Source organism: Siniperca chuatsi, linkage group LG23 (assembly GCF_020085105.1).
Source record: "Siniperca chuatsi isolate FFG_IHB_CAS linkage group LG23, ASM2008510v1, whole genome shotgun sequence".
In the NCBI taxonomy this organism is placed as follows: domain Eukaryota; kingdom Metazoa; phylum Chordata; class Actinopteri; order Centrarchiformes; family Sinipercidae; genus Siniperca; species Siniperca chuatsi.
This window is the reverse complement of record NC_058064.1, coordinates 5,464,996-5,474,965: the sequence shown is the minus strand read 5'-3', so window position 1 is coordinate 5,474,965 and position 9,970 is coordinate 5,464,996. Positions and strand designations below refer to the sequence as shown.

General features: G+C 39.7%; 1 protein-coding gene and 1 long non-coding RNA gene across 3 annotated transcripts; one reads left to right on the top strand and one right to left on the bottom strand.

The window, feature by feature from the left end:
* Positions 1-25: 25 nt before the first annotated feature.
* LOC122871524 lies at positions 26-2,756 on the bottom strand. Its single transcript, XR_006376895.1, has 2 exons — positions 2,260-2,756; positions 26-696 (listed from the first exon to the last, which is right to left on the bottom strand). It is a non-coding gene; the product is annotated as an uncharacterized LOC122871524 (long non-coding RNA).
* On the top strand, positions 693-9,764 carry LOC122871518 (zinc finger protein 11-like). Of its 2 annotated transcripts, none has more exons than XM_044186716.1 (7): positions 693-1,764; positions 3,723-3,925; positions 4,375-4,476; positions 4,575-4,670; positions 4,832-4,942; positions 5,986-6,109; positions 6,859-9,764. In XM_044186716.1, exons 1-7 carry the CDS (start codon positions 1,737-1,739, stop codon positions 9,468-9,470), a joined length of 3,276 nt encoding a protein of 1,091 aa, XP_044042651.1. In that variant the 5' UTR covers positions 693-1,736; the 3' UTR covers positions 9,471-9,764. The 2 variants fall into 2 exon arrangements, with proteins under 2 accessions (XP_044042651.1, XP_044042650.1); XM_044186715.1 differs by lacking the exon at positions 693-1,764 and adding an exon at positions 1,807-1,954.
* Positions 9,765-9,970: the final 206 nt, after the last annotated feature.

Below are 9,970 nucleotides of genomic sequence, written 5' to 3'. Positions count from 1 at the left end.
TAACAGATGAGAGCAATCAAAGCAGTCTTAGTTTAGAATAACTTTATTCCTTTACAAGGACACTGCAGCATCCCGTGAATAAAAATGTGACAAATCTGGCCACAGCCCAGCACCAGGGTGTTTTATCGATCCCTTTACTTCGACTGAGCAAATGACTCAAGGTACTAAAAGTCACGACAGCTCCCTCACAAAGCCAGTGGACTGTCAGACTGATGAAGAAATACAAGGTCATAAAAAGTCTGGAGGAGAGTTTGGCTGTGATTTCTGTTTTTGGGAGATTCCTTTTTTCCTGTCTCCACAGGAATACACTGCACCAAAGAAGAAACTGGCCTACCACCATTTCTTCATGAAAGGATTATACCAGTGAGCCATGCAAGTTTAATTATAATTATTTATTTATTTGTGTGAATAGATAAATTAGGTTTACAGGTAGGCCATTTAAAATTATCTTGTGATTTTCTTTACACCACAATAAATGAATATGTATCTATTTCTTGGGCAATTTTACTTAAAGTCCAGATGTAAATACAGATTGCAACAGGCTGTAACAAAGTGACATTACCATATAATACACATACATCATGTTGCTAATGTATATTCATCCTGCTCGTTCCTGATGAGTACACGCCATGGTAACTTTGGAAGAAGTGAAGGCATTTCTTCCAGTAATTAACTGCATCAAAGGAACCTGTAAAGCTGAGAAAAACAACATTTTCCCATTTAATAAAAGACAGGTCATGAGTCTGCTGTTTTTATCCACAATGCATTTTTACCTCAAGCTAAAGTTGCATTCTCCCTGATGTAACTTTTTTAAAGTGAGAAGCAATATTTTCAAATAAAATGGCACTACATGGCAGACTCATTCATGCTTAAGACAACAAATATATCAAATCCAGCTTAGCATATGACAGAGCTGAAACAATTAGTTTATTAATCGATGAGTCAAACAGAGTCATTTTTTAACCCAAATAATGAATAAATTAATCAAGAATACTCAGCAGATTACTAAATAACGAAAATAATTGTTAGTTGCAGCCCTGTTATATAATATCTACATCTACTCTATTTGTAGTCTATCACAGCTGACAATAATCAATGGTTCCATAGATATCAGGTTCATTTTCACCTCCCTCAATGGAAAATCATATCATCCTAATTGCCATAACTTAACCAGGAAAGAATTGAATACATTGTTATTCTCAGATTAAACATTCAACAGGCAGTCTACAATAACTAAAACAATAACTTATCAAGGTTATTAACGAGTTAAATTACTTATTTAACATTTCTGTTTAACAAATAGGAAGAATTTGCCACTGAAGATGCTCGTCTTAAAATTAAATGTTTGGGCTCATTTCCTCAAATGTCCTCTAGGGGGTAGTAATGCCCAGAGCAGCTTTATGTAAGCCTGACATTCCCCAGGCGAAAAAGACGAACATGTTAGCTTGGCAGACAATCACAAAGTTGGTGAAATTATTACACAGTGCAATTTTCTTGGCTAAAGTTAACACAATATACATTTTAGCAGGTCCTATGAGTAGACATGGGCCTGTAATAGACGGCAGCCACTGAACGAAACCAGTAAAACGCATATTATTGACTACGCCTGCGCACTCCCAACACAATATCGAGCCGCCCTTCATCCCCGCCAACTTCCACCGCAGGGTCGGGCGGACGTCGACTCACAACAACCCCGAGTTGATTTGCTCATCTAATTGAATATTTTCCAAGACAAAATGGAGAGCCTACATCGCATCGAAAACGGTAAGCCAATGAGGACTCAAACATGTATCACCAATTGCGAGTTATCAGGTTTTCTTTTGGATTGTGTGCGCCCGATTTTGAACATGGCGTACCCCGCTCTGAGATGGCGGTGGCTTTGTGCTACGTTACAGCGCTAGCGGGCTGATGTGTGCGGTAATTATAGGAAGGAGCGTCACCTCAGCTAAGCTAGGTAATATGCTAGTTAATTATTTTATCATAACAGAAATGCTTTAACGTAACATGCAATGGCAACTAATTGTCGATCTAGGTTAGCGTTAGTTAGTAACTGAAAATGAGCTCTGGTTGACAGATGCTGCCTTCGTCGGCTTCAACTAAAGCTGCATAGCTAGCTAGTGGCTAAAAACAAAAATACAAGACATCTAACGCCTTAAGATCAAGCAAACGTTAAAACAGAAACACACAGCAACCCATTTTCTTAAATAAAATGCCAAAAAGAAAAGTAATGTCATATCAAAAACAGCGCATCGCCCTTACCATTTCAGCAACTTCGGTAGTGTTAGCATATAAAGTCACGACTACCGCAGCCATATTTACCACTTTGTTGGGGTGCTCATGTGCGGTCAGTCGTAATTACGACACAGTTGCCAGTCCATGAAGGCAACCAGGGCCATCTTGGAGGAGGTGGGAGTGAAGCTGGTGTGCCACGGTACCTGACCCGGGGCCCCAGACCCGGGGCCCCAGACCCACCAGGGACCCCAAAGGCCCGAGGTTCACTATCTGTCAGTCAGCTGTTGTAGTGTAATTTATTAAATATTTTGTTTGGAATAGTTTTGTGTGGAAATATGATGGAAAATGAAGAAAAATGGCAATATTAGCTAAACTAATAAACTAACAGTTTTAAAACGGTCATTATTTCAGTTGATATTGAGATTAAATATTGTATATTACACTATACTCAGACTAAACTATATTATCACATACAATATCAAATATATTGCTGTACTATAATGTTAAACTATATCACTACATCTCAACTTGCACTATATTTTGTATCCCATACTAGGCTATATTATACTGCGCTATATTATACTATATTGTGTTGATATGTTATACTGTTTTTATTACATTATTTACTATATTATATTTCTATATTAATACAGACAAACACTAAGTATAATTACTTAATCATATGATATATTAGTTGGGTGTATGCTGTTTATATATACTAGACTTGTTAATTTTGCTGCTACTAATCACACATTAGTAGCAGCACTACTACTACTCACTTTGCCTTGTAATTTGTCTTCAATTGCTCTTTGAAAAGTTTCTATTTGTACTTCTATTCTTAAGTTTTATATACCTACTTTTCTCTATTTGGCTATACTTATTTCTATCATTGTGCTGCTGCAGCAACTGAATTTTCCCTCTGGGGATCAATAAAGGCTTATCTTATCTTATGTAGTTTCCAGCATAGTAACACAGTTTTGTGTTTGGGGTTGTATAATTAAGCTGCCATATGTAATGAGATGTGTGTACTGCACTTGATTGGTACTTAAAGTAGGGCTGAAACTAATGATTATTTTCATTATTCAACTAACCTGCTGATTCGTTTCATGAATTGTTTGGTCAATATAATGTCAGAAAATGGTGAAAGATGTCCTGCACAATTTCCCAAACCCAAGTTGACGTTCAACGAAGCTACTAGAAATGTCTCTGAAATGGTTTTATTTTAAATGAAGCATGTTTGCTGGCACCTAAAACTCTTCACTGAAAGTGTGTAATGATTAAAAAAAAACTAATAACATTATTTTATTATTTCTAATAAAAATTTATATTTATCTATTCCTATTTGTGTGTAATTCCTTCAAAATATTTAAACTAGCTCACGTAAAATACTTTCTGTATAAACAGTAATTGAAGTCTAACTTAACTTTGAACATATTTCAGAGTGAACCTCTGTGATAATTTAAGTCTTGACATTGTAAAATATTTTCCAGATTTGAGTCTTCTGCTGCCGTCTCTTCGCCTCTTCATACCTCCTCTGCGCCTGGTGTCTGCAGCCATGTGGCAGGTCGTCCAGAGGGGAAATGTGCAGGACTATGGGATGGTGGAGGAGTTCATCAGCACAGTTTCAGAAATTGTACCTGAACTTTTGAATGCAGATCAGAAAGCTCAACTCCTCCTGGGACTCAGAGCACGGGTAAGACTATAAGATGTTTTTGTTGGGTGTTTTGCAAAGTCACAAAAAGTTTGTGTGATAGACATAGTGCGTAAAATGACAGCAACAGCAGTTTGGTTTCTCTCTTGCAGATGTTAAAACAACTGTCAAAACAAAGTGTAGAAACCTATTAGTGTGCATTCTAGCAGTCCCCTTGAATCAGTTGGTAATGGGTATAATCATACCGACATCACCTAAAAATTCACTGCATCTAAACAATATAAAGCTAAATTATTGCCTGACAGATGGTAAAGGATGCAGCTGATGAAGGGGTTTAATATTTCTTTCACCTGCAAGGCACTGTATGTCCCATCTGAAAAGAGATTTTCATTTTCCAGTGCTGAATCTTGTGAGGCTGCTGTTAGTGAATAACATTTCCAGGTGCTGTCTTGTCGGTTGTAATTACCCTGATGTGAAACCATTTTTTGCAGGTGGTTCTTGAATTGTGTCGGGCCGAGCAGATAATGGATACTGAAATCATCGAGATGCACCTGGAGCGGATCAAGGCCCTCGTATCCACTTGGGCAGCACAGGTTAGTTTCTTTAAATGTGATATGTAGGTTGCACATGTTTTCTATCAAATTATCATTTTCCTCTGCTTAAACTCCATCTGTGCATATTTTTGTTCTAGCCATGTTTTGCAGAGGTCGAGTTTCCAGAGTCAAACTTTGTGGATCAAGTTGAATTGCTGTTGAAAGACGCTGAAGAGAAGGAGAGGTTTTTCCAGGTTTGTGATTTGTGTCTTTGAATTTATGTGTTATGTTAAACTCTTTGTGTTTTGTAGGACGACTTTCTTTATATTAGTGAAGCAATCTTGACTGCAACAGAAAATTTTATATGCAGTGTTTATGGGGTACTTAAACTGTAAACGGTGATTATTTGTTCCAGGATGTTTTTCCTACAGATTTTGGGCCAGAATATGACAGCGCTCTACAGGTGCTAATGCTGGATTTCCTGTCGAGACTGGAGAAGCTTATTCCAGTACCAGACATTCAGCAGGTACTGGGTCCAGTGTCGGAAACCTTTTCGTCATCAGTCAGCTCCTCTGTTTCTTTTAGCAGCCAGATTGATTTTAGGTATAAAGGGGAACCTTTTGTAGGCTGGTAAAATAATCAATGCACCTAGCCATCTCCAAAGCTTATTGGAATTACAATGTAATGTTCAAAGATCACCTTCCTTCTCAGTCATAACTCAGTCAAACCTGAACACACAGATGTGATGCACATATTTTTAGATTCAGTGTGACTTACATTTCCAGAGGATGTCGTGATCTCTGATGACCATCGCGAATAATATAAATAAATGGGCTTGAAAATCATGGGAAAAAAGATGCTCCTTATAACCCTAAACTCCAGAACTTGCCTGAGAATCATCACGTTTTTAAGTTTTCTTCAGTATCAAAGTAATCTAGTGATAGTTGTCTTTACATCCATGGGTACATTGCAAACAGGAACTGCAAGTAGCTAATTCGGCTTACTTTTCAAGGTGCCAATTTGTCAAAATATAAAGAAATATAGGCTAAAAACAAATAGCGCTCAAGTTGTAGCCCACAGTGTAACTCACTGAATCACACTTTTATACTTCCTGTTTACACCCCCCAAATCCATTACTTTTCATGTTGCACTGTTGATATTTGTTTGACATATACTAAAGCTCAGAATGTTCCATCAACAGGGTTTGTATGTTCCTGGAACATTGATACTCTCCTCTATCCATTCGTATGCAGATGTTTACCGTGTTGAAAATCTGTGGATGTACAGACAAAAAACTCAAACAATTTTAAATAGCTCAAAACAATTTTCATAAAAATGGTCCTAAAACATGTTAAGCACAACTCGCATGCAAATTAATGCCATTTCTTACTTCTGAAAATAACAATATGCTATGCCTGTCAGGTAATGATTCTGTTATTAGGTAAATAAAGACAGTAACAGAGCAAAAAAGTCCAGGGTTCAAAGTTAAACATAGAAGTGTATTAAGTGTGTGTCTTCAGCTCACTTTTGATTTTCTTTTTTTACTGTAATCTTGTATCTCTTCCCTAGACTGCATCCATGCTCAGCGCTGTCCCATCTGCCCTGGAGGAGTGTGTGCACTCTGTTCCTGACCCACAGCACCTGAAAACTGTGCTCCTGTACCACACAACACTTGGACATTTTGATTTATCTGGTGAGTCACTCCTGGTCTGCATGTACAGTATTATAACCTACGTTCAATCCAATCAGTTATTAATATATCCTTTATTTCATTTACTCTCATTCAGGTCAAGATCTCTTTTGCAAAAAAGATCTGAGTACAGCAGAAATAGAACAGAGATAAGACACACAACAAAACACAGCCAGTCACAGCTGACGAACAGTAGTTTTAAATTTGAGAAATGATGTGAGATACTGAGGCACCTTTAGTCGTAGACATTTATAAGCCAAATTATTTGAGTGTGTAGCTCTCTTCTTGTTGCTAGTGGCACCTGGCTACTTTTTCACATAATACACAGTGATGAGTAAAATATTTAATGAAACGCAGGGCACAGTGGTTAACTGTTTTAAGGTGAAATGAGCAGTGTGAGGGTACAAGATATCGCAATATTCAAGCACAGAAATTATGTGCCAGTTGTTCCACATGCTGTTTAAAAGTGAGTCAGCTATCTAAAGAAATCCAAATATTTATAAGACTGAACAGCTTCAATTTCATTACCACTATGTGTGGATGGCAGGGAGATGAAGATTGAATTATGGGTTCCTGAGAATAAAACTGTTTGGGTTTTTTTCTTATCTGCATTCAGAAGAAGTTTGAGGTTATGTAGAATACAGAACTGAGTTGCTGGTTAATGTTATGGTGTGATTATGTTCATGAACTGATTTTATTTTTGTTTATAGCCTCTAACCGTAAAGCTAATGAGATTCTTATTTTCCCCACAGATGAGACTCAGACCATTCCTTCTTCCTTTGGGAATTGCATCCTCTCTTCGCTGTCACTTCCTCAGCTGGAGAAGGTTGTAATTGATGCAGACCAAATACAGTTACAGCCTCCATCAGAGCAGATGCAAGGTTGTATGACTGTCCAGGTGGAGGGTGAAACTGTGACACTCTTGGACTACATACAGATCGAACAGCCGTCAGGTTTGGTTGAGCCTGATGATCAAGAAGAAAATGAAGTAAATGAGGAGGAAATTGCTGGAGACGAAACAAACGAGGATGTCAGTGACGCCCTAAAGCCAGCAGCTTTTCAACCACTGAAACAAAGCAAAAGGCTCCAGTTGAAGAGGAAAGCTTTAAAAGAAAAGAAAGACTCGACAGCTAAGAGGCAAAGAAAAAAATACCCCAATAATAAGACATGTCCTGTGTGCAATAAGATTTTCCTGCGGGCTGCTGCCATGAGGCGACACCAGGAAACTCATTCTGCCAATCGGGATCTCAAGTACAAGTGCGCCAACTGCGACAAACGATTCAGGGACCATTACGACATGAACCGACACAACATGCGCGTTCATGAAAGAGATGAGATGAGTAACAGTGGTAAAGAAGAGGCCTCGGGAGATCCTAGCACTTCTGAGATGTCAGAAAACAAAAATTGCACTCTGTGTGGGAAGTATTTTGCCCGTCAAGTAGACATGGAGCGACACATGAAGTCCCACTCAGAGGACCGCCCCTATAGCTGTACTTTCTGTGAGAAGAAATTTAAGAACCCTTATGTTTTAAAGAGACACCAGAAGGAGATTTGTAAGAGCAGAGAGCTGAAAAGGCCAAAGAGGAGAGAGGCACAGCGCTCAAATCCACAGCCACCATCAGAAGGGTCGACAGAGGGCAAAATCTGTCCCATCTGCAGCAGGATCTTACCTTGCACTGCAGACATTGCAAAGCATTTACGATCTCACACGGAAGAGCGTCCTTTTATTTGCATCACTTGTGAGAAAGGCTTCAAGTACAAGGACACATTGAAGAAGCATCAGATTATTCACGGTCACGAGGGGATTAGAGAGGAACAGTGCAAGACGGTGGAACAAATTTTGGCTGAAGCTGACACTCAAAATTGTAGTGATACAGGTAATAAAAAAGAAAATAATCCGGATGCACCTGCAGACACTTCGGAGGGGTCTCCATCTGGGGCTGTGAAAAAAGTAAACAAAAAAGGCCTTAAAGTATGTCCTGTCTGTGCTAGGGCGTTCGACAGTGTTAAAACACTGAACAGGCACATACAGTGTCACACAGAGGACCGGCCTTATCATTGTATCCACTGCAAGAAGCGTTTTAAACACATGCACGGGCTCAAAAGACACCAGATTTATGCCATTTGTCATAAGAAAATCGCTCGATTCTCGTGGAAAAAAGAGCCGAGAGCGGGGCCCAGCCAAAGCGAAGTAACCAGCGCTGAACCCCAACAGGGGCCTCCTCTGAAAATACCTGTGTGGTGTTCAAACTGCGGCAAACACTTTGAATACCCGTCCGCTTTGAAGGAGCACCAAGAAAACGTTTGCAAAGTAGAAGTGAGTGAAATCATGAAATGTGACGACTGCGGGAAAGAATTTAAGAGCATGACCATGCTCAAAGTGCACCAGAGGATTCACGATCCGCTTTACTGCAAAGAGTGCGGGAAGATACTTGCTAACGAGCCTGCTTTTGAGAGGCACAAACTCATGCACAGACCGATGCAGTGCACAATGTGTGATAAGACTTTTACTTTACTGAGACGCTTGAGGGAACACTACGAGAAGCAGCACGACTTCAACGGACCATATCCTTGTGCTCAATGTGACAAAACCTTCATGCAGCTGTCCTACCTCGCCATCCACCAGAGAATCCACAAAGGAGAGTTTCCTTACATTTGCAACATGTGCCCAGAGAAGTTCAGGTCTTCCAACTGTCTGACAGTTCATCAGAGGAAACACACCGGAGAGAAACCCTTCCTGTGCTGGCAGTGTGGAAAATGTTACCGTTCGGCCTCAGAGCTCACGGTGCACATGGGAACCCACTCCGAGGAGAGACCCTGGGCCTGCACACAGTGCGACATGGCTTACCGCACGAAGCTGCAGCTGACGAACCACGTCGAACAAATCCACATCGGCGTCAGGTATCCCTGCAACAGCTGTGGGAAGCAGTTCATGAAGGAGACGTCCCTGAAGAGGCACGAGCTTATCCACACAGGCGAAAGGCCACACCAGTGTACAGTGTGCGGTAAGACCTTCCTGACCGCCAACGAGCTCAGGCTCCATAACAGGTATCACACCGGGGAGCGCCCGTACAAGTGTGAAGAGTGTGGAAAAGCCTTCATTCAGTCGGGATATTTGAAGTCGCACATGCGCATCCACACAGGAGAGAAGCCATTTAAATGTGACATATGTGATAAAGGCTTCCGGCTGTCTTATCATATGAAGAAACACCGGCGGACCCACGCCGGGAAGCCAAAGAGCTACATATGTGAGGAGTGCGGGTTAGCGTTCCTCCATAAAAAGTCCCTTTGGGAGCACTCGCTCACTCACAACGTGAAAATCGAACCGTCATTCACCAGTGAAGTGAGAACAGACTTTCAGTAGAAATCATTGTTTTTTTCATGCAGGTTGTTTTGTTTTTTTAAGATATTGAGGATAAGTTCTGAGCTGGTATCGTGGTCACCAAAAAAACTTAATTTCTACATTCTTGATTTGCTTTTTGTTATTTTTTATTTTGACCAATTTTGTGTTCTTCTTTTCCCTCCTTGTTGCTTTACTGTGTTGATTTACATGTTCTATAAAGCATACTGATGAGGTATAAGGCTGATGCACATATTGAAAGCCAATGAATCATTTCTGCTTACACAGCTTTTTGAAATAAATCTATCTTGAATGTAATTCTTACTCCCTTCATTTTTATGTAAAAATCACTTTTAGCCTTAGTAAAAGGTTAAACAAAAACAAAACAAGTAAAATCAATATTATGGTCACTGAGTAAAGAGACACGCTTTAGATTCATGGGAATTAAAACTAAACTGAAAATACCACACTGATTAAAAGGTGAATTTGCCCCACTTGTAATATTTTCACTCTATTTCTTATCA

Bases quoted from the DNA above. Each gene is read 5' to 3' on its own strand.
- LOC122871518 (XM_044186715.1), top strand. From the start codon at position 1,909: ATGTGTGCGGTAATTATAGGAAGGAGCGTCACCTCAGCTAAGCTAG. The intron at 3,926-4,374 runs GTAAGACTATAA...CATTTTTTGCAG, and splicing joins TCCTGGGACTCAGAGCACGG to GTGGTTCTTGAATTGTGTCG. The intron at 4,943-5,985 runs GTACTGGGTCCA...TCTCTTCCCTAG, and splicing joins CAGTACCAGACATTCAGCAG to ACTGCATCCATGCTCAGCGC.